This window comes from Pterocles gutturalis, unplaced genomic scaffold (assembly GCF_000699245.1).
Source record: "Pterocles gutturalis isolate BGI_N339 unplaced genomic scaffold, ASM69924v1 scaffold730, whole genome shotgun sequence".
In the NCBI taxonomy this organism is placed as follows: Eukaryota; Metazoa; Chordata; class Aves; order Pterocliformes; family Pteroclidae; genus Pterocles; species Pterocles gutturalis.
In genome coordinates this window covers 241,395-268,738 of record NW_010137956.1, presented here as the reverse complement: position 1 = coordinate 268,738, position 27,344 = coordinate 241,395, and the positions used below count along the sequence as shown (strand labels likewise).

The window sequence follows — 27,344 nt, the reverse complement described above, 5'->3', positions numbered from 1 at the left end:
AGAACTGTGATCTCCTGTTACACATGCAAACAAAGAATTAACCTTCAAACCTAATTACATTAACATTGCTGTTTGCTACTAAAGCTGTCCCAGGGAAATAAGATTGATTTCTGAATATGCAAACGAGTAAGCAGTCCATTCATGTTCCTCCAGAGTATTTTAGGCAACTTGATGACTTGTAAATAATCAGGATAAAAACAGCATTACGGTGGCAATTTCTTAAAGAATGGGACTTCCTGGATGACTTGCAGAAGTGTATGGGTCTTCTGGAAAGTGCTGGCTATCATAGATTAAGATCAATTTGATAATAAGGCCCTGATGCTTTTAAGTATCTGTTTTGCTGGTATTCAAAATATAAAAATACAAATTCTGAAGTAAAAAGCTATTTTCAATAGCTTGCCAACAGAAGCTGTGGATGCCCCATCCCTGGAGGGGTTCAAGGCCAGGCTGGATGAGGCTTTGAGCAACCTGGGCTAGTGGGAGGTGTCCCTGCCCATGGCAGGGGGGTTGGAACTGGATGATCTTTAAGGTCCCTTCCAGCCCAAACCATTCTGTGATTCTATGATTCAATGAGAAAACATTTTGCAGATGTCAAATCTCCACAAATTTTCATTCCCTTTTATGCCTTAAGCCACCACAATCCCCCAAAAGACAGTGGCAAATTCTGAAATGCACTGACTGAAAGTAAAAAAAAGAGAAGATGAGTATGGATTTTAGGATACAAATACAAGTATATGATGGGAGTGTTAACAGCCCCTCTAATTAAGTCCTCAGAAATGAGATATTAGTAAGGGCTATAATTCTGTTCAGTTAGTATTTTCAGCATGCCAAATTCATCCTTGGCATAATCCATTTGGTTTCAGGCATCTATTTTGGTCCATCGTGATAGGGATGGCAAACATTTGCTCTTCCTTTTTACCGTAATGGCTAGATAAAGGTGCTTTTTGCTATGAGTTCTAATCTACAGAAGTACCAAACCTAGAGACAATGAAAAATGGAGTTAATGATGCTGAGGAATATTACACATAACAGATATTTTATAATAGCTCTGAAATGTGTCTACTTGATTTATAGGAACATCACGACTTCTGTATAAGTCCCAGACTATGTGAGAGGGCATCTCTCGATCATAATGCATTTTGGGCATACACCATTTGCTAGGATTTCACTTTCTCTCTATCAAGTGTATGTGTACTTTTCCTGCACCGTTTGCAATTTACCACCTCACTTCAGGTCCCCAAGGAGCCCAACATGCCCATTTTGGACTGCTTGTTTTCAGCAGAGGAAGGACAATGACCACCTTCCAGCAAACACCTTTTCAGAAATGAGTAAGCTTAAAGAAGGCAACATTCAATTTCAAGTGCACAACTTGGGCGTGGGGGGGGTTCTTCCTTGAATGTGGGGCACGGCCTGGGAGCCATGCTTAGTGCAGTGTCACAGGTGAGAGCGGTACGGACCTGCCTAGGGATGCTGGCGAGTGAGAGATGGGAGCTGGCTGTGAAAGTCTGACCTGCCAGCGTGTTATCTGGGGCTCCACAGGACTAAGCCCATGAAGAGAGATGCACTCCGTATCCCAAAGGGGCTAGGTGTTCATCCAGCACAAAACTGCAGGGGTGGTTCCCACAGCTCTGTAGAGCCATACTGAATGCATGGGGCTCTGTGGAGAAGAGATGGCCTCAACAGAACCAAGAGCTACCGAAATCACTACAAAGAGAAACGACGTTAGAGAAATCACATTGTCTGGGGGGTTTTTTCAGAGTTTTTTTGCCTTGAGAAAGAAGGGGAGACAGATCAGACCTATGTCTTTAATACTTACTTAGAATATGAGCTTCACAGTACGAAAATGCTGTGGGACAGACTAGAAAGTGACTTTCATATAGGACCTTTTTTCCCCTCACAATATTCCTATAGGATGTAAGAAGGATATTCTACAAAATCCACTGTCAAAGCTAACAGAATTAATAAAATTTGTTATTACAAGATGGGCCCTGCTGGTAAAATACCACCTGGAGATCTCTCACGAAGTTGTAGAGTATTAAAAGAAAGTAAAACTATATAAATGTTATTTTTGTATTATTTTTTAAAGAAAGCTTTTTTTCAGCTAAGCACTAGAAAATCTCTCAGTGTTTTTGTAGGGTTATTTTTCCATTTGGACTTGCTGCTTGAGATATTGTAAGATGGCATTAATATGATGCTGCAGGGAAAAGAAGAGTTGCATTTAAGTACAGCAGTAAATTGATGCATATTGAGTATATGCTAAATGATGCTCTTATTTTCTCATCAGCAACAGAAGGGAACCACAAGTGTATGTGAGAGAGGAATTTTTGTGAAAATTTTTGAGCTTATTTCAATATAGAAGAAGAAGAAGAAACCTAATTCAACCAAATAATTCTTCATGCTCATATGTAATTAAAATGCATATTTCACACATTTCGTTTCTTTAAGAAACACAAAGGATGTTCCTTCCCACATACTATTTTGTAGATAAAAAGGCAAACAAGTAGAACCCTTGGGTGTGCACTGAGGTGCAGACCCTTGTCCTTTTGATGTCAATGTGAATTTTGCCATGGCTTCAGTACTGGAGGGTTGATAAGGAAAATGCCATAGCCCACATGCCTGAAGTGCTATATCCACTCACTCATGACTCCCGTTTATTTCCAGACACAGTGAGTTGAACAGAGCCTGCACGTCTCAGGTACATCTGGGACTATGAACAGACTGTGCCAGGAACCAAAAGCTGACAAAACATGTTTTGCAGTGGTATATGTCAAAAAGAGGTGAAGCTAAATTTTATCAGTCATAGTCTCAAGAAAGAAAGACAAAATAAATCACTCATTTTTGGACTGATAAGCATGGGAGCCTTCAGCCTAAAGAATAATTTTCCAGCAAGTTATTAGCACTAGAAAAAGGGTCTAGGATAAAAGTGCCTCCTCATCCATAACTCTAACCAGTACAAAGCTAAAAATACATGAAAAAGAAAAGTTATGGGGGTTGGATCAAATGGAAAAGGTATTTACTTCACAGTAATGTCACCTCTCCTCTCTCATACATTGCAGAACCTAAAGGCTGGAAAAATTACTGTCCTCCAGCACATAAGATAGTACAGAAGACCATATAAGCAAACCTTACTCATGGCTAGAAATATTTTTTTTGTCATCTGGGAAAGTTGAATTTCTCTTTGAGTGGCCTTACTCTGGTAACAAGAAAAGACAGTTAACATTTATTCATATGTTGTACTGATTAGGAAATATCTCTACAAACACAAGTTACTTAGAAACAGCAAGTCTGAAATAGGAGAAAACACCAAGAGAAAAACAAGCTGTAAATACATTTCAAAAGTGTGTTTGTTTTTTTCCTTTTTCTTTTCTTGACTAGCACCATCTGTACACAATAAAGTATGAACATAAATGTTTGGATAATAAAGATTTGCAAGGCACTTGAACAGTTTTTCTGGATAGGTTTTCTTTTAATGAACCTCTCAATGGAAGTCCTACAACCACCTTTCCTCCTCCCTCAGCTAATGCAGGGAAAGAAGTGTCTTCTGACAGCAGTTCTTATTTACAGACATGTCCTTAAAGGTTCCTCAAAGTGCTCTTTTAGGCTAAGAGAATCAACAACCTTATATCTCCATTCTTCATGCTCATCCTGTTTTTTTTAATACTACTCTTCTGTATAGTAAAGCAAATCTCTCATACACACAGTTGAGACTTGACTCCAACCTTCATCCTCATTCTGTTGTCTTTGGGATGCTATTCAGAAGGGAAAAGGAGGATGGCAGAGATGCACATTGAAATTCTCTTGAGGTTCGTTCCTTATCGGCGTCTAGAGGTGATGTCAAAACAGGTGATCATCATGAGATGGGCCTTGCAGAAGTTGACACGGTTTTCTAAACGTTCAGTCACACATTCCAGGGCCTCCAGGTATTCCAGAGAATCCAGCTCAAATACCTGCTCCAGATCAACTGTGGGAAAGAAAACACACAGGTAGGAAAAGCAGACAAAGCCAGACCTGGTTGATGGCAGAGACAGAGCTAATTCAAGTCTTTAAAGCCATCGGTACTGTATACAACATTAGCTCTGGCTTGCCATTGTCATCAAAAGCTGCCTTTTCTGTTTAATGGCTAATAAAATGGCAAAGCAGCCTGCTGATAGTGAGGAATACTGTTAAGGTTGCTTTGATGTTTTCTTGAGTGATATGGTCTGCCATTCTCTCCAGAACTGCAGATGCTTTTTGCCACACTCAAACATCTTGCCCCAAGAAAAGCCACTGAACTATTCTTCCAGCAAGGATGTAGCTCCCTGCAAAGAAACCGGCTGGCACAAAACGCCTGTAGGCTTCAGGTTAACCTTCACTCCCATAAGGAACACACAGGTTGAACGTGCTGGGGAAATTCAGCAATAAGGTGTAAAACAGGCCAAGTTAAATCTGTTTATAATGATTTAGATTGTTTGCATTCAGGATCTGCTTCAGCACCATGCTTAAGCAAATCTTGAATGCCAAACACATACTTAAAGTCATCCCTGTTCGGGTCATGTATATGAGATGTACTGACTCTCTCACACATTCTGATGACCAGAAAGAGATTTAAATAGGTACTCTGCCCTGAGAAAACAAGTCTTTGCTGAGTTCAGAACTTGGAGTTAGAAACCAACCTCCAAACTCCTTGCCCCTCAGACCTCTCCCTGTTCCATGTGGGTCTCATTAGACCACTCAAGAGTGGCAAGGGAAGGTGTACACATCAATCACTCCAACAGAGGTGGGCGCCCGTATGGTGCCAGAGACCAGCTGGCAGTGGCTTCCATGGAAGCCCAGTGTGAGATACATTGCCTGAGCCAGCTCTTCCCATCTTATCTGGTCCCTGAGGTCTGTGCTGTCCTTGAGTCTTTCTGCATTTATCACACTGGAATCAGAAGCAAAGGCATCACACAGTAAGCAGATGGCAATGTATGGTAAATTCTCTGCTCCCTTTAAATCTGTCCTTTTTACCTCCCTTCCTTAATAGTGTTCCTGAAACGTATGCTGTGGTTGTTGTGCAGGATGTACCAATCTAGTGTTAACTTACGGGAGCTGTCAAAGGAAAAGTTAGGATGCCTTAAGAGAACACACTGCACAACTCCTTTTGCCACCTGCAATTATCCTAAATAAATTGGAAGCTGCTTTTTTTTCTAGAACTCTGATATGAACTCATCTGCTTGCTAATATCAAAAATTGTTGTACAATTACTGCAATACTCTTTATCTTTTTTCCTTTGAGGTGCTGACGTCCTTCTTCATTTGAATGTGAATGCCATTTAAGCTCTGTGAACTTTACACATCTATCGTTATAAAAAATGGGCCAAATTTATTTTTCATGTAAGCCCACTGGTGCCAAGGGACAAGTCTGCTCCACAGTGTTATTTTGTGGTAGAAGCACAGATTTATAACATTGCTTATATGTCTGAGTGATCTGAGGCAAAAAAAAAAAAAAAAAAAAATCTCATTTTCAAGAGCTGTGGACTGAAACGTGTGAACGTCAATCTACCAATGGCAATATTCACCACTACAGTGCTGTACCATTTCAACATTCAGCTCTCAGGCAAAAAGGATTGTTCAGTTCTACTGTCAACATTTAATAAGAATTATAGGGACTAGTTCTAGAAATACAGTCAATCTAAAATTTGCCCTTAGGTCATATGTTGGTTCATTTTAGTTTACAAACACAGTAGTGCACATCTCATTCTTAGCAAACAATTCTGCTCTCCTCTGTCCCTGCCATAAAATAAACCAAAGGACACCTATGAGTCCAGGCAATAAAAAGATGTCCTTACATTCACTGAGCCATTTATTAGGATCCAGCATCAGGTACTGTTTGGTCACCTCCAATTCTCTCATTAACCACTCGTACTTGGCTTTGACCTCAGCAATTCTCTGCTGGCGATGCTCCAGGATTTTCAGCTTGGTATTGAAACATATCACCTCCTGCCAACGAGGAAAAAGGAGCAGGGAAGGAATAGGTGAAGAGGAGAAGAAATACCCAGATCCATTCAGTCAAATGATCTTCCAATCAATAATAATGTCAATGAGCCATTTACTCTGGAAGTGTATGAATCACTGCATGAAATCATCTATCATCTGTTTTGTTTTTATTGCTTTTGTTTGGTTTTGATGTTTTCCATCAGTGAGCTCTGGAGACTTTGCAAGGATAGTTAATAATAAACCATAATAATTAATTACAGGCAGCATCTTGAAATCAGATTAACTGTAGAAAAACATTTCTGGTTTTTGACACCAGAAGTTTGGCTAAGCAAATCTAAGCTCTTGGGAGAACAAAACCCATTGCTTGCTGTATTAAAACCCTAAATATATCTCTGTGCTTGGCCCATAAGAAATGCAGTAGTCATATTATAAAAAGAACTGGTAGCAATATCAAATTTAAAACATCCTGAAACAAAGGGAATATGTTATGAAAAGCTCTAGCAATTCCCAATCGTTAATAAAGACAACACATTTTGTGTAAAGATATGGGGCACAGTAACAGCACAGGGTGCAGTGCTGTCCGGAGACACCCAGCCTGGCCTCGCATGATTTCTGAAGGGTGGCAGCCATCAAGACATGCAGTAAGTGAGCCCACCGTGAGGGCTGTGCTACCCTCGCTAGCATGGGAGCATTCCCAATACCAGAACTATCCTCCTCCAAACTTGTGTGAAGGTCTCAGCACTATTCTGCCTTCTGCTCTGTTGTGTGGGTGAAGTGTGGTGGAAACCCCACCCCAACATGTGATGTTTTTCTCCATACAAAATCATATCAGAGAACAACATCACAAACAGCCTAAGTGACAGGGGCTAGGAAGAAAAAGTGCCTAAAAGTAATGATAAAGTCTATATCCACAGTTATTCTAAAACTGGTGCTATTCCACCAACTTCAGTTATTCTACCGAATCATACCACTCAAGAGCTGACCTTTGCAATTCCCTGATCTTTTTGTAAATTTGGAGGCCTGAGGTTGGCAGGAACAACTTTGTTAGAGAGAATACATTAGCTATCCTGAAAACAATACCATCAAAGCACCACCACTGCTCCCTTGAAAGACAGATGTGACAAGATGCTGGAGCACAGGAACCACCAAGACTATAGCAAGGGACAAAAATGCAAGGTACTAATGTCTATTGGCTGCTATGGAAGAAGGTATAACTTCAGCCATAACTGCTCTTAAATTAGATAATAGGTCTTGCTGCCTGTTGAATTAACCATATACAACACCACACATTTCTGACTGCTTAATCTGAATTTCCCCTCTTATACTCTCCAGGAGAAGGGACACAGATTACATGGATTGCACCCACCTTGCTGTCCCCACCTCGTCGCCGCTGGAGCCTCTCCACATCATCTATCTCATAGACTTTGATCTCAAAGGGCTCCCCCAGCCCCCTCTGCCCACTTCGCAGGGGCCCATCCACCCAGCGGACCCCGGGGCTGTTGGCAGGCTTCCTTGCTGGGGAAGTGGTATCAAGTGATAAAGCTGGAAGAAGCCTCCGTCTCTGTGAACCTGCAAATGCAGAAAGTGCCATTTCACGTTAGCACAGTTACTACTTCTCCTTTCTGCTCCATCTGCAGACATGTCCACAAACTATATATATTCAGCCTTCTTACACACAGAGGAAAATGGAGCAAAGACCCAGGGAGGCCATGGCAGCTGGGGTGAGCCGTAGCTGCGATGTCCTGTACCCACTCACCACGAGTCATATCCTCACATGTTCTTTGATTCCTGACTCCAGGATTTGATCTTCAGAGAGCATATGTACCCTAAAGTTTCCAGGGCTTGTGCCTTCTTCCCTTTGCTCAAGTTTCAGTGTGTACACGTATGCCAATGAAGGACCAGAGCAGCAGGTTGGAACTGGTCTAGCTTTGCTTTCCTCTTTTTATTGGTACTAGCTCTCACAGCCTAAGGCCAAGCATTAGCCAGCCTCTGCATAGACTATCTCCAGGGGAGGTGTGGTTTTGTTTGTTTTCAGTCACAGCACAAAAAGCCCTTTGGTACCCAAGTCCTTTTACTACACAGGGTTTGAGTGCCAGTATACTGCCACCTAGTCCTGGACATAACACCACAGCAGGCTGGCTAGAGCAGTAAAAACATTAGAGAGGACAAAACACCTGCAGTAAGCACACCCAAGCTTTGTGGTTGCCACCAGAGTTGCATTCACCATGTCGCTGTTCAGTAGAATATTCTTCTAAAACTTTTCCCACTCGTGCACTTACTGCAGCACTGGTGATGGGCAAGAAAGCCATATGGAAAGCATCTGCCATTTGAGTTGCCAAGTCAGGGCTTAAGGAGAAAAAGTATGTCACTAGTGTGATGGCAGTGGTAAGGAAGTTGAGCATATAGTTTGTTGGCATAAAGAACAGACACACATAAAAAAGAAAAACAACTGGTTACATTTCCTTGCTCAGTCTAGTACAATCAGAGCAATGGCTGGGTTTAAAAAAAAAAAAAAAAGTTTTGTAGCTGACAGGTCCTGCAGGGTATCCCGGAGGAGATGGCAGGAATAAAAGGGATGGGAGAAACCAAAAACAAAAGCTGGAGCCAGCAAGTTTGAATGAAACTATTAACTGACTTTCTTGGCTGTAAGAACAAAACTGATGCCAGCAGGGAAGGGATGCAGGGTGATCATGCAGATTTTATTTTTAAACCACGATAAAATCATTTAGAGGAATCTCCAGCATGACGTTTATTGAAACTTGAATGTAAATAGCTTCAACATGTCTGCCAACTTAAAGCTTCAATGAAAGCCAAAAAAAAAAAAAAAGAAAAAAAACACACAAAAATATCTATTGATTGCCTAGTTTTTGGATTTGCAAGTAGCAAAGCGTTGTCTAGGTTCATTCATGGGAGTCTGTTTCTCTCCTGACTTTGCAAACTATTTATCCCATCTTATCCCATTGATTTCTGAGTACAGCAGTCAGTGCTAGAAACCAGCAGTTATTAACCAGTAATTAACCTGTAAATGCTATCTCTAAAATGGATGAGAACGGACTGCCTTGATGTCTATCTGGAAAGCCTGGTCTGATGAGCTTTTATTTGAATGCATCTGAGAGAACTCTGCAAGAAAAGAAGAGCACAGCCAAGGTGGATAGACAGGGAGCTCTGCAAGGCTCCTTTATACCAAATGGCCCGAGGTCTGGACTGCCCATCCTGTGACACCTATCATGGTTGTATTTACTATTCAAACTGCAGCCCAGCAAAAATGCCCATGCCAGAACAAATGAAGCCTTACAAAGACCAGCAAGCAGGAGTTATTTTAGACCTGTGGTACCAGTCACTAGAAGTCAACATCAGCATTCACTTACCTTGAATGCATTTCAGTTAATCTCTAGATTAAACTACCTGATCAAGACAAGAATCAGATCTTGACAAAAGGAAAAGCAAGACCTGACCCATTACCATAGGTAAAAAGTGACAACAATGAGAGAGACACAGTTTGGGCAGACCCCAATAAACTGCAACGCTAAGGGTGACTCCTGGCAGCAATGCTAGAGAAAGGCAACCCATTGGTGACAGCAGCTGCGTGCTTGAAGGAAGGTGAGACAGGGTGGCAGACTTTTAAATTTTGTTACGTGCAGGGAACGATCCTGCAATGGGCTCAGCCCCTCCTGGGAAACTTGCTCAGATGTGAAGGACACTGAGTACATCCCTAGTGTCACTCAAGACCAAAAGGACTTAGGCATTAAACACTTTAAAAAATACTTTTTAGGCTTTTGGCCATGGTGTCTCACTAGAGCAGTCTTTCAAATTTTGTCTGAGTGTAAAAACAATATTTTTCCTATCTTTGCTGCTCAACAACTTTTACAGTCATCAACACTTAAATGCATCAGATCTGACCTACTGAGTAATGCAGCCAAGTGCCGCTAATTCTTTTACTTTGTGCCTCGCACTGATGGTCACATCTCCTTTCATGCCATGCCTACTAGCTCTAGCATTTCAACAAAGCAGCTGAGCAGACTGGAAATTCCTTCCATCCAGCCCATGCACGGCTGAACTATTTCTAAGGTAGTGCCTTTTTCTGTGATGCTTTACTTTCTTCCTTTTTTCTTCCTTCTTTCTTTTTTCTGCACTGTGGCTGTTAACACCACCTTCTTGTGTAATGGGGCACTTCTGAACCATCCCCACTGGAAAAACTGCCTCTCTGACCGGAGCCCAAGCCCAGGTCTGAGACACTCTGGGAACGCGAGTGGACGGCTCCGACTGACCTTGCCACAGAAACAGCATCAGGCTCTTATTTGGAGCAAAACAAAACAGATGTCACCTGCGTATGAATTACAGGGATGATGGTAAATCTTTTTGCATTTAATTCCCATTCATATCCCTTTGGCTCAATGAGAAACAGAAGGCTGTGGGCTAGAAGGAGGGCTCCAGCCTGAAGCTCTGGCTAACAGCATTTACCCCTCAGAGAAAAGGCAGTGGAGACTACAACAGCAGCAGGAGATGTGCTAACATGAGCTCAAGTTTTTCTAGCAAGAGCTTGTGCCTGGATAGCCTGTGGGCTGTCGCCACAAAGCCCTCGGCACACCAGGGCGATGCGGCAGGGAAGAGCTGCCCAAGGCAGGCAGACTCACCGCCAGCCGCCCACAGGCTCCTTCGGGACAGAGGGGCTGCCCGTGCAGGTCTCCCTGCCCCATCGCAGCGTGGCTGTCTGTGTGCGAGGCAGAGAAGAAAGAGAAAGAGGAATGTCTTCACCTGAGCCTTGAAGGCTGACTCAGGATGATTCATCTGAGGTTTAGAGCACTTTGGGGAGAAATGAAATTAAAGATATCCTACATCTTTGCAGTGAAGCAAAGCTGAATCTAGTATATTCTAAACATGCACTGATTAATGGGCTGTTTGTTAGTCTAGGTACAGAAAACAACAGTGTCTTTTGACAGGAGGCTCCTGCCACTGACCTCTCCAGTTAGCCTCTGTTTCTTCTGACTTCACCTTAATTGGGATCAGTAAGAAGATACAGACAAAGCAGAGCTTCAGGGTGAGTGTCACAAAGCAGTCGACAGCTTGCTCATCCGTATCAACATGCAGACACAACAATTAAACTGCTAAAATGAATACAGTTTCCCATTTACACAGAAAAAAACCATTTGAAGTCCCAAATTTATTGGTAGCACTTGACGAGGTTAGGATCTCATAAATTTTGACTGTATAATACATAAAATGCTTTGTAGGAATTACAGTGCACCACTCCTCTACTTCCCCACACACATCTTACAAAGGCAGCAGGCAGACCAGGAGCTTAGCAGGAGCAGCTCTCAGCAGGTCTCTCCCGTCTCTGCCCCACTGGCTGGGACTTAGCGAGTGTGCACCCTGCCCAGCCCCTCGACAAACCGACTGACCCTCCTGCAGTTTGAATGGCATTCATTCCTCCTTTAAATAAATAAATTTATACCAAAAATTGATCTGAAAGAAATTCTGCAAGCTGAACCCAGGACAAAAAAATAACACTTTAATTTATGACTGTACAGAATGTAAAGCAACATGCCATTTGCTAAACGTCTTGGAGGATATATTTTTCACTCAGTTTGAATTTATCCACACCCAAGACAACCCCTCTTGAGCCTAGCTTGAGTATGAATAACCAGACCATGAAACAGCCCTGAAAATGCACAGAATACAAGATTTGCTTTCACAACAAATATGTTGCTCTACCTTGAGCTATAGGTTAAGGTATGGCCAGATTAAAATTAAGATAAAGGGAGTAACACAGCAGTGAAGGTGTGCAGTGTGAAAATAGACCTGACTCAAGAGTGGCACCAAAACTAGAACATACTTCAGCAGAGATAAGCCCAGAGAAGCCTGAAGGTATTAGAAAAACAGACCAAGCCAGCTAGGTATGTAAGGGCAACTTTAAGGATAAGAAGACTCACTGACCTCAGCAAAATTTCCCAACTGCATGAGGATGCGTGCTCGTAAAAGTATGGATTGTCCAGAACTGAAACCCTAAGAGCTCTGCTTTTGCTTAAGTACTGTATATTTTGGAGTGTTCCCCTTAGGTTGCTTTTCAAGCACACATTTTAGACTGAGCATCATTTCTGTGAAAAAATTAAAGGCAAAAAGTATAAATGCAAAATCTTCATGAAAAGAAGTGTGATGCATATCTCTTCAAAGCAGAATACATCTGAACGGGATGCAACACAACTGCTGTCCTAGAAACTTCAAGGTGTTTCAAACAGAAAATGAAACTGTAACTTGATACATCATAATTTTGGAAGTTTATAGTGTGTGCTCAAAGGCAGGATATGGAGCCAAAGCTATTCCCCGCTGCACTTAATGTGATGGGAAATAAAATTGCCTTTCTATACAGAACCTGTTCAGCATTTTGTTTTTTCTCACTAGACAGTCCATCCAAACTCAAGATGACTACAAAAAGCAATCCTGGCTAAGCAGAGCAGTACCCCCAAGCTTCCACAGGTCCTTCTGTGGCTTTTTTTCCAAGAAATATTGTGCTCCCAGTAGCAATAGCATCAACCTCAAATGTAGCATCAAACGTTGCTTACTGGCAAAGATTATCTGTCCTCTTTCCCCCGCTGCTCCCCACAGTCTGACAACAGGGCTCCTGCTTTAAGTTCAAAATGCAACGCTGGCTTTTCCTCTCATTCCCACTTCCTAATGGGATCTGCCCTCATGGGCAATTGTCCATGACTGAACCAACTCCTCCCCATTCCTTTGACCTCCTTTCTCCTAGATTATTTTATAGTGCTTTTTCCCCAGTGCAGAGCACACTGCTACGCACTCCTCAGATTTTCACACAGTTTGCACAGTTCCCCTCCTGATTACTGAAGACATTGCCACTGCTTTCAAGTGGGAAGTGTGGAGACATCACCAGAAATATTTAAGGTGCCCATCCTGAGGTCAGTACTCCAAACACCAAAGAATCCAGGCATTTACTGCCAGTAAGTGTAAAGAGCATTCGCTCATCCTGGCAACTCAGATTATGTAGGAAGGACCATGTTGCCCCTGAACACCCAGAATAGGAAAAACTGATAGGATCCATCATTCAGAAGAAAATCTACGTCCACCTCACTGTAAAATAATTCAGGCCGTATTCTGTGTTGACTTATATGCAATCCTGCTGTTATGAATCAATAAGTGCAAGGACACTTGAGGCTAGAAATCACTGCTTGCTGTACACAGGAATAAAGCAACCCTTGTTTATAAACTTCCATCCATACCTATACTAGTACGTTGCTACTGTACTCATATAAGGAACATGATGAGGTACAGCAGCCTATTCTTAACTTTTTTCTACCCACCAGTTCATTTCTTAGCCTTGCTTCCTGAATTACCGTCTCACTTTAAAAGGAGTTTTTCAGGGCAGTGTATCAGATCAGTAAGCAACCCTCTGTAGCATGGCCCGTTGACAAGTTATCTGGGAGATGCTCCAGGGAAGATGCACATCAGGGGGTGAGTTTTCGGCACCCATGATCCCTAGCAAAAAAACAACCAGAGTCTCTTCTAAATATTTATCTCGCTTCTGGCTGTATTTCGTTTCAACAGCTATTTGTCGGCATTGTGGCATTATTTCAGGAGCTGGTTATTGTTACTCCAGTACTGTACTAAATAGCCTTGCTAGTCACTGGGGCAGCAAAGGCAGAGGCTGGAGGGGGAAGGGGCTCTTCAGCCAGAGCATTAGCTCCCAACAAGACAGTGGTGGAGGCATTCCAGTGAGCTAATTCTGTGGCACTGTCAGGAGCAGGTTTTATTTACACCCAGCCTAATGGTGTGCGACTCAGTCATGCATGTTACATGGAGCCTTCACCGTGCACAATAGCCCACTGCCATTTCCTCTATTAAATCATTCCTATGTTCATGTGGCTGAAAGCTCAGTGCTGGCATGCAGTAGTCAAGCGTGTAAAAAATGATTACTCTGATCCCTTTCAACACAGATTTGCTGCATGAAATGGCCTGGCTTTGACCTGGGAAAATCAATGCTGTTGTTTTAATGAACAAAAAAAAAAAAAAATTGGAGCTGAAGCCTGCACTTCCCCTCCCTCTGCTCCCCCTAGGGCTGTCCAGCCAGCAGTCACATGCATAAAGTGGTCACCTGCATGCAAACAGCTTTTTTCCTGTATAATTCTAAAAATCCTTTGTCATGGTGAAGGTATAATACAGGGTATCAATTAGCTACCCTCACTTGTAAGCAAGTTAAAGTAGAAACCCTGGAGATGCCCTGAGGCTTTGTGATACAAAGGGCAATTTTCAGCTCCCCACACTGTGCCTTAGGCATTCTAGACATGAATCAAATTCCTTTTCACTTGGATTCAACAAGAAAAGCTCAGACTCTTTTTTTGTTGGTGTTTTGTTTCATCATTATCATTTTGGCCAAGTTTCAAAACATCATGCTTTGCAAAATTGGTTGGAGATGGACTTCCATAATTTACAGCCCGCGGATTCAGCCTCTGGGTTCTGCTACTTTCGTAAGCAGGGCTAAGTGCTTCCAGAGAGTGAATGTGTCTGAATATATTTTTCAGGGCTTTCCAGAAACCTCTAAACATCCACCTTTAAAACCACCCCATCAATGAAAACCAGAGCACACAAGAGATAAAGGGACACTAATTCTAGATAATTACTGTCATGTCTTAACAGTGTCTTTTTATTAAAGTGTTTAAAATCATGTAGCGATTTGCTCTGCTTTGGTGGTAAAACTTAGTACTGAGAAAGAGCTGCAAGGTGTCATGAAACTTTACTGCAAAAGCCATAAAATGCTGCAGCAGTATTCCTTAATTATCTATAGTCAGACACGCTCCCCATGCAAAGAAGATTAAAGCATGTGCACAAACATGCACATACGCGTGCGCCTGTCCTATCCCCGACTGGCACAAGCGGGGTCCTGCAAAAGCTGAGACATACAACTGCAACTCAGGTCACAGTTCTAAACTTAAGGAGGTCAGCATTTGGAAACCTTGATTTTCCCCCAGTCTCATTTCTACTTGGGCGTACTATCAATAGCATCCCTTAGATTTTTGTTTTCTGATGCTCACTGAAACTCAACATTCAGGAAAGCTGAACTGGCCCAGACTGACCCAACTTGAAAACACTATACAAGGAAGGACTTTCTCTCCTAAGCTTCACCTTTTTGACTGTCTCCTCCTTTCCCACATCCCAAATGAGTCACATCTTCCTCTCACGCTCGAGTCTGGGGTCTTTGCCCCCATGGGTGGGTCTGTGCATACCAGTCTACAGGCAGTGCTCCCCACCGGCACATCGCGCTGGCTGCTGCTCACTTGCTGCTCCCTCAAGCCTGCTCGTGCCACAAAGTGCTGCGCCCAGCATTTCACCCTGCTGGCACTGGCCCCAGCACCAGTAAAGCTCTAGGCTGAGACTCAGCTCCAAAAAACCTCAGAGAAACCAAAGGAGACACACTCCTCGGCAGAGGTCCATCCCATCTCGGCAGAGCGCTGCAAGCAGTGACACACTGCAGCCCTTAGGTCTAACTCAACATCACATGGGATGGGTACTCTCTTAGGCACCCAGCCTTATTCCGAAAGGGAATAGGAAAGAAAACAGACTCAGGAAGATCTCCATGAAAGCCCCCATCTGCAACAAATTGTCTCAGAGACCCTCCTGTTCTGCTGTGCCCAGGGAGGGTCTCCTTACAGGCAGCGCTGAAACACTGTAAGGGGCAGGACCCGGTAAATAACATCTGGGGTGGGGAGGAGTAAAAGGCAGAAACAAGGCATTCATGCACATTACATAGGAATTGCTGCAAGCAGGACCTGGCTTTACTGGGTAAACCTCAATAGAGCCTAGGCTCTTGCTTTGCTGTTAGCTCCCAGTGGGCTGGACCTGGAGCTAACACCAAAGCTGCATCTCCAAAATAATCCGGTCACATTTTGCATTGAAAATTATTTTAGAGTAATGCCCACATATACTCAAACTAAACTGGGGAAAAGATGCTAACAACCAAATCAGAAGAGCAAAAGGCAGGTAGGTAACACTTCTGATCTAATGACCCTGCTGTTACTTTTTTCACAACATTATTATCTAGTTTTATGAGCTGGTAACCAGGGAACACAGAAATTACACGAGTTGCCCAAGGTAATACAGCAAACCAGCAGCACACCAGAGAATACAACATAGATCTTGCAAGTTCTAATCTGCTACCCTTCCTCTCATACCTGTTGTGTTCCCAGGATACAAATATGGCTTTGGCAAAACGGAGTCCAGCTGGAATGCATTTCCTGATCATATACAGGAGTATGTATTATAAAAGCACTCTTATCATTGCCTTTCCATGGAGCAGCCCTGGGCCATTGCACTGGAAATTTCTCAGGAATTAAAAAATAATATATAATTGGTGTTAGTGATGACTGTACAAACTGTGGCCTAACACTTCACCCTGTTCAGGACAGCACTGCCTACCCAAGAGAGAGGAGACTAGAGCCAGAGCCACAAACATGGCTGAGATACGAATTGTTTCTTGCAGGGTAAAGGCTCATGGAGCAAGCAAAGAAAACAGAGAAAACAGAGTTTCACAGCTGCTTGTGGCCAGAGAGGACCAGGAAGGCCTTGCCACAAAAAGAAAATAACAAAGGAATGCCTGCTCTCCATTGCTCAGCAAGGGCAGGGGAGGATGTGCAGCCAAGTCATTGGAGGCTGAGGTGAGGAGTCAAGGGTGTCTGCAATTTAACACTGGATCTGGCTCTCACTTAGTTGCAGGCATTGGGCAAGTCAGTAAAGCTCTCTGCCTTCGTTTCTCCATCTGTAAAATGGGGTCTGGAATAATACTTACATGACAGGGTGGATTAAAGAGCAGCAGTACAAAGCTTTGAAATGTAAAGCCGTAGATCAGCGCTGAATAGCTCTGTTTCTGTCATAAGCAGTCACTTCGGGACAAGATATGCTGACATGATGTTATAGGACCAATGTTAAATACTAGAAAAATGGGAATGTTTCTTAAACAGATAGGTTAGCTTTAGAGGAAAGGCTTATGTGCTTCATGATGTAAACACATGATTTTTCAATAGGTACTATAATGCAAGAGGCAAATGTTTTGGTTTTTTTTTTTTAAATTTTCATTTAATTTTGTAAACACAATACTGGGCTGCCTGTGAGATGTACAGGTACCCAGGCAGAGCCCAAAATTTAACCTAAAGCTAATGAAGGATATGAACTAGCTTTCTCTTTCAGAAGCTGTCAATGTAGGTCTGATGCATCATGTATGACATCCAGGACAGAAGCACCTACACATACAAATAATGCACTTAAAAGCATCAAAAGACAAGATCTTCATCTCAAGAAAAAAGATGATGTCTCCCCAATGTGTCAGAACTTCAGAAGTAATTGTGAGATCTGACAGGGCTGCTGGTGATTCTCTTAAAGAGTCTTTATAGCTCCTCTTACAGGGGCCTTGGGCTGATTCATGTTGATTGTGTCTGACAGCTAGCATTTCTGTTAATAATAATCATAAATAAAGTGGACAAGGTTGCTTGACCTGAAATGAGCATATCTATAGTGCCATATCCATTACAGCACAGTGGATCTGTGACCACAAATCAGGAAAGGTCCAATGCTCTTGACACTATGTATTAAAATAATATCTGTCTTTTAAGAGCTCAGAACCTTTGTCTGTTCTCTTTTTCATTAAAAAGTCTTCCTTAAGAGAGAACGTTCACGCTAGAACAGACATAAAGAAAGGAGATATTACAGAAGATGAAAGATTGCAAACCTTTGCATTTGTTTTGTTTATTATGCAATAAAAATATATTTGTGAACAGCTCTATTCTCCCTTATATCTCAGCTCCTCCTTCATGTTCTCCTGCATTGAGTCATAATCCTGGTTTTATGCTGACATGTGAAAAATTATACTATTATCAAACCCATCAAAACAGAATTATGATTTCACTGCTGCAGGATCAAATGCAAACAGGAGCTGGGTTATAAGAAAGTGAAGCCTTATTAATTTCTGGGCAGTGGTTTTCTGCTAGAGATATGAAAGTTACTAAAAATTATTTTTTTTAATTTGAATAAAGCCTTGGTTGTACTTCCACACAAATACAACTACAACTCATTCAAAACAATACAGGAATTACTTGCACATACAGGGAATCACTCTCAAAAGTATCAGAAATAATAAACACACTTAGAATCTCTCCATGTCAGGCAACAGGCTGAACTAAGAGAGATGCTTTGCAAAGTACTTTGAGGGAGGTCAACATGCCAGGCTATGCTGAGCCCACTCTAGCAAGAGACTTGCAGGGACACAGGCCCTCCACTGAAAACCCTCCACTCCAGAGATTCAGATCCAGCAACAGGTAGATGTCTGCAGTGTTGCTGATCAGGGAGAGAAGAACCAAACCACACAAGAAATTAGAATAGGGATTAATCTGCCAGCGAAAGAGCTGTATTTGGAGAAAAACAGAGGTCAGATGTTATACATCAGTAAAAAAGCATCAAAGCTTAGATTCTCCATGTTTCCTGCTATGGAAAGGTGCTGCTCGTTCCCTCGCTCACTGCTTTTGCATGTTTGCTCAGCAGGACAAACCAGCAGCACTGCTCTGTCAGGTGGGCCGAGGCTGCCTGGAGCATGGAAAAGCCTCTGCTCTCCAACTGTGTCTTCCAGCCTGCTACAAGAGCAACCTGAAACCTGACCCTCAGTCTTCTCTTCTCAACTCCCTTTTCACAGCCACTGACACAATCATCAGGCCTACACAGAGGTTAGCGAAAGCCAAGAGCTGTAAACCAAAATAGAACCCCGATATAAAGTACAACACACAGATCTGAAGGTCTTTGGTAATTACAACACAAAGACAATGTTTTCCTCACTTGTATCTCCAGCCTTGTCCAGCCTATGTGCTATCTAAGCAAAGAGAAGTGAAATGAAACAACAGTTTTATGAGTAGCAGAGCAGACGAATCCTGGTCTCCAGCAGATTTCGGTTTGGGATGAACTCTGGAATTGAAAGAATCCACAGGCTCTGCCTGAAGCTCTTCTCAGAGTATCTTTTTAAAGTATCTCTGCCAGGGAAGGGAGGGGTGTGTTCTGCAGTGTCTAATAAGGCTAAATCTACATTGCAATTTTCTGTCTGTTCCCTCATCTGCGTAGCTGCCTGTTTTCACAGAACTTGGTAACTTTTTTCATCTAAACATCCTGTGGAAAAGGTCCATACCATATGGGCAGCTTCTCCACAAGATGCAATCCAGTTGACACTTTACAGCCTGAAACACAAATCTCTGTGGACAGCTTTGTTCTCCTTTACCTCAACAGAAATCATCCTTCTTTTTCTTGCAAGTTACCACGAAAAAGTTTATATTTGAAAGGAGCGATTAAAGAAACAGCTCCTTAGAAGAGGAAAATCAATTTATTGCCACATAAACTGAAGGGATAGAAAGAGGTTTTCTCACAGGTTGCAAAGTTAACTTCAGATTGTGTCATTACTTGGTCTGTGCTTGCACCATGTAGAGTAATACTTTCAGATGCACAGTCTGAACAGGTACAGTCAGCCATGCACTTAAAGATACGGTTCTAACCATATCTTATAGATATGGTCTATTGCATTCACATCTGTTTTGCACATGTTCTTCCTGCTACAACAGTCAAGAGCATAAAGAAAGGGAGAGTTATGCATTACTCAGTTCACTGCAAATGAATCCCAGAGGTGAGTATCCCAGCAAGTGGGAATGGCTGATGAATTAGGAATTTTATGAGAATAACACATTTTGGACAGCCACTGCTACTGTAGGATAAGTAGCCACTGACATTTCACATACCTGTGCACACCAGTTCCAATGCCAATGTGCAGTTTTTCTCAGAAGTAAGGTTAGGCAGGACTCACACTTCAGGTTGGGAAAACAACACACAGGAGAAAGATGAGGTGACCAGCTGATGGATGATCCTCATCCCTGTCCTGCAATTATCTGAAACTCCTTCTGGTGCGAAGATGTACCAGCTGCAACTGCACAGACTGTTGGTGTGACCCAGGAGGCTCTTGCCATCTAATTAAAAAGTCCTGATGTAGTGTGAAAGCTATTGGGGATTATATCTGAACAAAGTTCAAGTTTTTCTATGATCACTAAAAAGGTTTCAGATTTGCAAGTGCTTTGGTGCAGTAGTTCCCATATATTATTAATATAATGTATTATTTGCTATCAATAAATTACTGGGAAAAGAAGGACTCATAACTCCAAAGCTAAAAAACAAGAGTCTCAGAGGCAGGATAACATCTTTCAAGGGGCACGGGCACAATTTTGTTCCACCTTCTGGGTGGGAAGAAGAAACTCAAGGCGGTTTCAGCTGCGGGGCATCTTGCACCTTTGGGCATCCAGAGCACACAAGGAGCGAAAATGGGCTCACAACACATACTGCTCTTCAGCAAGACTCTGGTCTCGTGCTGTGAAACACACGCATACCAAGAGCAGAGTCTGTGCCCAAAGTGCTTAAGAACTACAGTTACATTTCACCACCTCACAAAGGCATCTTTCTGGAATCAAATCAGAAGAATAATTGCATAAATAAATACTTGAATGTGGCTGCCATTGGCAACACTAACTGGTTTTAGGGATAAACATTTTTCTGTTTATGTGGAGTAAACCTAAATGAAGTGGGTGAGGAGGAGACTCAGCTGCAAAGGCAGTGCAACCACGCAGGATTTGTGCATGTTGCAAAGTGAAGAAACTCGGAGCCTAGGACTCTTACTCTGAGCTCCTCTGCTAAGGGGTGCAGCTGGTACTGAATTAGCTCACCTTTAGGGCTAGCCTGCCACCACGCCCTAATTATCTGCTTTGGTCTGCATCCCTCTTTCCCACCGCCACAAGCCTACCTGCGTTTGATCGTTTCTTTGGATTTTTGAGACTTCGGCACCTGCCGCTGGCGGAGCTGCTGTTCTCGCTCATGGAGTCTTGTGCCGAAGAGGCGCTGCCCGTCGCCTCGCTGTCCCTCATCATGCTCTCGTAGCCGCTGCTCCCCCCGCTGTGGTAGAAGAGGGCTGTTTTCCCCATGGCGGGGGGCAGCTCCCCGCTCAGGACACTGCTGTTGTCGCTCCCGTGACCGCTGCTGCAGCGGTGAGGTTTCCGAGGAGGGGTGATCTTGCTGTAAGGGGATGGCAGCATGTGAACAGCTGGCTTCTCATCTCCGGGAAGGCCGCCGCGCTCGTCTGCCTCGGAGCTCCCCCGCGGCTGTAAGCCTCTGGCACTGGCGCTCCCTTGGAGCAGCTCCGAAATCCGCCCGTTGACGGCCCGAAGGGGCAATTTGGAAGCAAGGCTGGAGCCTCGGTTTCTGCTGAGGGACTGCGTTGACCAGGACATGTTCTTGCCGCTCGGAGGCAAGCTGGAGCTCTGCCCTACGGACTGAGGCAGGGACTTGGTGGAGAAGCTGAGCGTTTTGGTGGCTGAGGCAGACAGGCTGCGGGCCTTGGGACTCGCCAGCAGCAGCTTGCTGACTGCAGAGATTTTTGACTGGCTGGCTTTTGGGGAGGCACCCGCCGACTGGGAGAGGCCCGAGTTGGTGGGTGAGGACATGACACTGCGGCTGAGGCTCCTTCCAGCCCTAGGCATGGTCGTGTCTTTGCCAGGACTCATTTTGGAGCTCACAGAGGACAGGCTTTCTGCTCTTTCTAGTGACAAACACTCATAGTGGCTTCCAGTGGACCTCCCGAGGGAGTTGGTCCTGCTGGCGAGCTGCTCCAGTTTGGCACTGAAGAGCTTGCTGCTGCTGTTGTTGCCGCCGCTGTCAGTGCCAGGGCCCTTCTGTTTGGCATTCAGCTCCTCTGGGAAGCTGGCCAGGAAGGATCCAGGCTGGCTGGAGGGACTGCTCGTGGTGCTGCTGGCTGCACTGTGCTGGGGGCTGGCTCTGTTCTTCTGATCCAAGCTTGACTTTCTTACTGGTGGGAGAGGAGGGGTTCCTTTGGGACGAGTGAGGATGCAGTGTTTGGGAGAGGCCATTTTCTTGTCAAGGCTAGCCTTAGGAAACTGAGGGAGGACAGGAGAGCCTACTCCACTGCTGTCAGCGGCGGTGGGATAGAGGTGATTGTCGGGCTCCTCTGGCTTGTTCGCCTTTGGGAGCCCTCGGGGGAGGCTGCTGGTCTTCAAGCCATCACTGGAATGAACAGGGCTTTGGGTTGCAGAGCCGGATGCTGCCACCTCACACCCATCCACAATCCTCTTTAGACTGTCAGATCCTGGGGAGACAGAGGCATCCCCGCTGCTGCTGCTAAACCTGTCCGCTGAGGACTGCTTTGTGCTGTGCTCAGGCTTTGCTGAAACTGTGGCCGTGTCAGGCCTTGGCCCATCACTGCTATCTTTTTTTACATCTTCTTCTCTCTTCAGCCAAGGGTCTTCAAATTTTATATCCTTCTTAACACTGGATTCTTTCCCATCATGAGGATGAGCAACCTTTGGGTCCACAGTTACTGCCGGTACGGTGTCATCAGTGTCTTGTGGTTTGAAGGGATTAACAGCAATACATGGGTAAACAGTAATGTTTGTCTTCATTGGGATGTAGCCTTCACAGCTGCTGAGGCTTGCGGTGTTTTTGATTGTGACAGTAGTTTTTCCTAGAGCTGATATTTTACAGCCTTTGATGGGTGGCACTTTGCGGAAAGGTTCCTCCCCCATTTCCGACAGTATGAGCATGTTGTCAGTCACTGGCTTCTGTTTGTCACTTACACAAATCATGCTGGCACTTTGTATAGTGCTCACAAACTCAGAGACAGGGGGTTCTGCCATTGCCTCCCCATGCCCATAGCATGCCTGGGCTATGAAGCTGTGACACGACTGTTCACCATCACTCCCTGTGCTCATTTCACTCAACCACGAGCTGATGGAGGACCGTCTGCTACCATCATCCTGGGATTTGTCATCCAGGCCCAACTTTGGAAGTGGAAGGAACTGTGTGATGCTGACTTCAGACACAGGAGCCGCACTGGAGTAACATTCAAGGTCTTCAGATATGCTGCTGATAATACTGACTGGCCTAGACCCAGAAGCCAAAGCCTGCACAGAGCAGTCACTGTTGAAACTGATGATACTGGTTGGGCGCCCATTGTCAAGGACCCCACTAATGGTTAGCTCTTCTACAAGGGTGAACACCAGCTCGTCCTCTCCATTTAGCTCTAACGGCTGCTGCACAGTCACCATGGTGGTGCTCAGAATCTCCTTCTTGGATTCTGGAGAAATGGTTTGTTGCCGATCTTCATCAAGAATGGTCTCTTCAAAATCCCCATTGCTGGAGGACACCGACTTCTTCATGATTTGAGGGCTCATGCCTACAGGTGGGGTCCGGATTTCTGGCTGCAATAAAGATTCACTAGATGTCATCCCCGTATCCTTAGTCAGGGGAGCTGGTGGGGGAGTGGAGCTGGGCAGGACTCCTTTCTGTGTGTAGACCTTGCATCTCTGGGAAGGAGAAGTTGGCGGCTTGTACTCAGATGTCTTTGAGAGGCTTGCAATGCCAAGCCGGGGTGAACCCATCGGCCGAGGTTTGCCTTCCACAAATCCACAGGTGTTGAGACCTTCTCTGCTGCTTGGCAAGCTGGTGCTGTGGGCTAACTGACAAGAACTAAGTTCTTTACTAGAGCCGCCTGTTACGCTCCTGGGAGAAGAAGGAGTTGAAACATTAGTAAGAGCTCCAGAAGGAACAGGAGAGTGATTTCTCTTAGTTTTGCTGGGTGTTGCATTTATATTTTCCTTGGCTTCTCTCTCAGGATGCTGACATTCTGGCATTGTATCTTCCTTATCTGACTCTGGTAAGTGGCTAAGCTCTGCCAGCTGGCTTGAGACAGAGCTCTTAGACATCTGGTCTGAGCTAAATTGAGCAGGCATCTCTTCAAAGGGAAATTTGTCAGTCTCTTCACTGCCATCTATGCAATCTAGCCTCTCCTGGAGCTCTGCAAAGGTGTTGCACTTCAGGCAGTCTCTTTCAGATGTGCTGGGCCCCGATTCACTAACTTCTTCCAACCTGCCCCCATTTTTGGTCTTTTGCAGAGCAGGAACTATGGGGACAAAATCAGGGGGACCCTCATTATCTGTCAGTTCCTTATCAGAAAGGGCAGTGCCATTGGGGCCAACGTAAATCACCGTGTCACACGACTGCTCACTGCTGGACGAATAATCAGGATCACTTGATAAGTGCAAAATAGGGAAGTCGGGGTCAACAGTGTTTCTAGAATGGAAAGGCCTCAGCTGGGTTGGCCTTCGCATCCTGCCCTCCTCACAAGAACTCTCTCCTCCAGAAGAACTTGATGTGTACTGCAATATGAGAGAGAGACCACATTATTTCAGCATTGCAAACAGCTCCTTGCACAAAGCGCATATATAAAGAGGTCACAGTCATATCTAAACTGGGAAATCTCTAAACTAAGGCACAGAGCTCTGAAGCTTCATATCTGCAGTCCTACAGCAGACACATGAGAGTGTTCAATGGAGAATCCAGTGCCCCAACTCTGTGTCCCACTCAAAATCGTGAGACTTCCAAAAAGAAGTACTGAACAAATGGATTAGGATCCCTCCTTTAATTGGACCTGGCTAAAGACATCAGATATTTGGCAAAGGCTTTGCTGATTTTGTGTGTGTGTGTGTGTGTCTGTGTGTGTATGTGAAGAGACAAAAAAAAAATCATTACGCAAATAAGGCACAGAAAATAAGGACAATCCTCATTTGGTCAAACTACCAGTGTGTGGAATTGTATAACGTGCACTCAGAAGTCTCTGGAGACACAATGCTGTGATGGTGTGTGGACTGAATTCCTTCCCTTGTCTCTCTTCAATCCATTGACAAAAAAGGTTGTAAATCCATAGGCTGTCAATTTAAATGAAATGCATAAAATTCACTGGCTATGCCCAATTCACACTGCGAGCTGTACAGAAGGAACCAGGACTCTAAAACATGAAAGTGGATACAGCCCATCCTCACTCTACTTCTTGGAAAATCTATCACCCATATTTAGAACCAGTGGGAATAAAAGGGGAATCAGTGCTGGCAATGGACATGCTGCTTTGCATTTATTTTGCTCCTGCTCCCTCTCAGAAGCAACAAATTCTTCATTAATCCCAATTTCCTTTAACTCTACAGCAGTTTCGTTCCTTATGATTTCATTAGCACTAAGAGCATAACTGAAAATAAATGCTCTCTGACAGCTATATCATTAAATGAGGTCAGCTTACAAACCTGCTATAGCAGATAAGTCTGAACTCACTCTGTATCTGAAGCTGAAGCATTTACCCCCTCCAGTCTCTGCTATGCGCTCTAAACCACTTGCCTAGGACAGGATACATACAACCCACCCACTGATTTTGTCACATGCCGCTCTACCCTACTAAGGATCGTTCAGGGTCCTTTTTCCTCCCCCCACCACCGCTACAAGAAGGGAGTTATACATTGTCTTACCTTAGTTTTCTTTTTCTTCATCCTGAGGACCCTTGATGCAATCTGGATGGTGGACAGCGTCTCAGCGTAGTTCCCCGCAGCGGCTGAAATGTGAGCTATCATTGTGGTGCGGCAGTTCATATTCCCCAAGGACTCCCGAAGCAACATGGTGAGCTTGCTGTCTCTGCAAAATAAAATGAATTAAGGCTACATTAGCGAGCAAGGTTTCACTTTGACCATCATGATGTGACTTGGGTCTCAGCAAGATTTTTTTCTCCTCTTTTTAATGGAATACTAATTAGTTTGCTTTCTCAGGTTTGCACTATGTTGTGTCTGCAGCTGAGCATGCTGAAAAACCCTGGACTACAATTTAAACTTCTTTCCTCTTCCTATTTCACCCTTTGCTGTCTTCTTCTGGCTTCAGTCCTTCTGCACTGATACCATTGCCAATACAGCAATGCAGACCACTATTGGAGACTGTTAAGGGGCCACAGTAGCAAATATCAAACCGCTGCCCTTTTCCAGTGCTCAGTGTGCAAGCAAACTCTGGCCCAGCTCTGGAGGACAAGAGAGCAGTGAATTACATTAGAGGACCCAAATTTTTTCTTGCCTGCTAGGGCACTGCATAACTCAATAATAATACTATTTAAATAACTGAAATTAATTTTGGATGATGCTGGCGAAATACAAAACAGTCAAGCCTTAAGACTTCACACAATTGTTCTTTCATATTAGATCTTTTCTTCCACTGAGGTGGGAATCAAATTTTCTGTTCTTGCCATTTACTCTATTGTTCAGCACAGGATAGCTTTTGAAATGCTGATGCCTTATTGTGGGGCTGTCTGTGACTGGACTAAGAATAGGAATTGTCAAGCTTGACAATTTTAACAGCATAATGATGCATATATAATGCTTCTGTGGTGGTCATCTAATCCAGTAGTCAGAAATGCATTATATAATTTTTAAAGAGAACTTTAGCTACAAGGTGTGCAGGCAGATGAGCTGGTTAGTCGGAAAGTGGCATCCTCTTGAAGAGAGCATCTCCTACCCTAAAGGTTGAGGAGAGTTGCTACATATGTCTGAAAGCAAAGACAGAAACAGCCTGATATTTACCTGTTGCTAAAGAAATTGCTTTCACTGTTGTAGCGATAGCAATACCTTCAGTGGCTGGAGATCAGATTTTTGGGGCTCACTTGTTAATATCTGCTAATGACCTATGGTACATGCATGCCCTTGGTTGTCCACTTAACATTTCCAGCTGACAGAAATTATGCGATTGCTGGGAAACAAAACTATTTATACTGAATGGGAATAATAGACAAAAACCAAAATTCTTGAACCTCTCTTTTTGATTGAGTAAACAACATTTTGGATGCATGTTTTGATGCATCTAGCAATAAGGCTGGGGAGTCCATAAATTGTGCTTCTCCTGAGATTTCCAATACTTGTTATTTCAGCTACGCTAGCAACACTGGAAGTAAAACATTTTTTTTTGTTTCAGGATTTCTGCTTCTAACTGCTTGAGACACATTGAAGAGACTCTGGTGTTTTCGAGAAGCAGACAAACATCCATAAAGATTACACCGAGAAGGCCTCACTCATTTCACTTGTGACCTAAGGCTGCTTTGAATCCACACATCCAGAGTTAATAGGCTGCTGTATCTCAGGTTAGTGGCCCTCCTTTCCATCAAGGAATAATTAAGATGTCAAATTTTGTCCGTCAGTTACTGCCACTCCAATGCAGAGTTACATGGAAATTATTAACATCTGCACAGAAATCAATAACAAGCCTTTCATTTGCTGGTGCTTCTATCATAGCAAAACATGAGATGACAGGGGAAAGGGCAAAAGAATACATTCTGAACATGTTGGTCTCCTGAGAATACATAACCCATGCAGCCAGCATCAGCACACTGCAGTGTGGCTCTCCTAGAGGTATATCCATTGTGAATATAAAATAATCTGTGCCATCTGCCTTGTCCTGAAATACACACTTGCAAGAAAAATAACGATTCAGAGGAAATTCCTG

At 43.8% G+C, this 27,344-nt stretch overlaps 1 protein-coding gene across 1 annotated transcript in view; it reads right to left on the bottom strand.

Moving 5' to 3' along the window:
• Nucleotides 1–3,372: 3,372 nt before the first annotated feature.
• Nucleotides 3,373–27,344, bottom strand: part of KIF26B (kinesin family member 26B) — a gene marked incomplete at its 5' end in the record, with an annotated part of 194,608 nt that continues 170,636 nt past the window's right edge. Inside the window, 5 exons of the mRNA XM_010082769.1 lie at nt 3,373–3,961; nt 5,807–5,957; nt 7,321–7,523; nt 20,776–24,199; nt 25,337–25,499. Coding sequence (XP_010081071.1) covers nt 3,813–3,961; nt 5,807–5,957; nt 7,321–7,523; nt 20,776–24,199; nt 25,337–25,499 — 4,090 coding nt within the window. The remainder of the gene's footprint in view (nt 3,962–5,806; nt 5,958–7,320; nt 7,524–20,775; nt 24,200–25,336; nt 25,500–27,344) is intronic.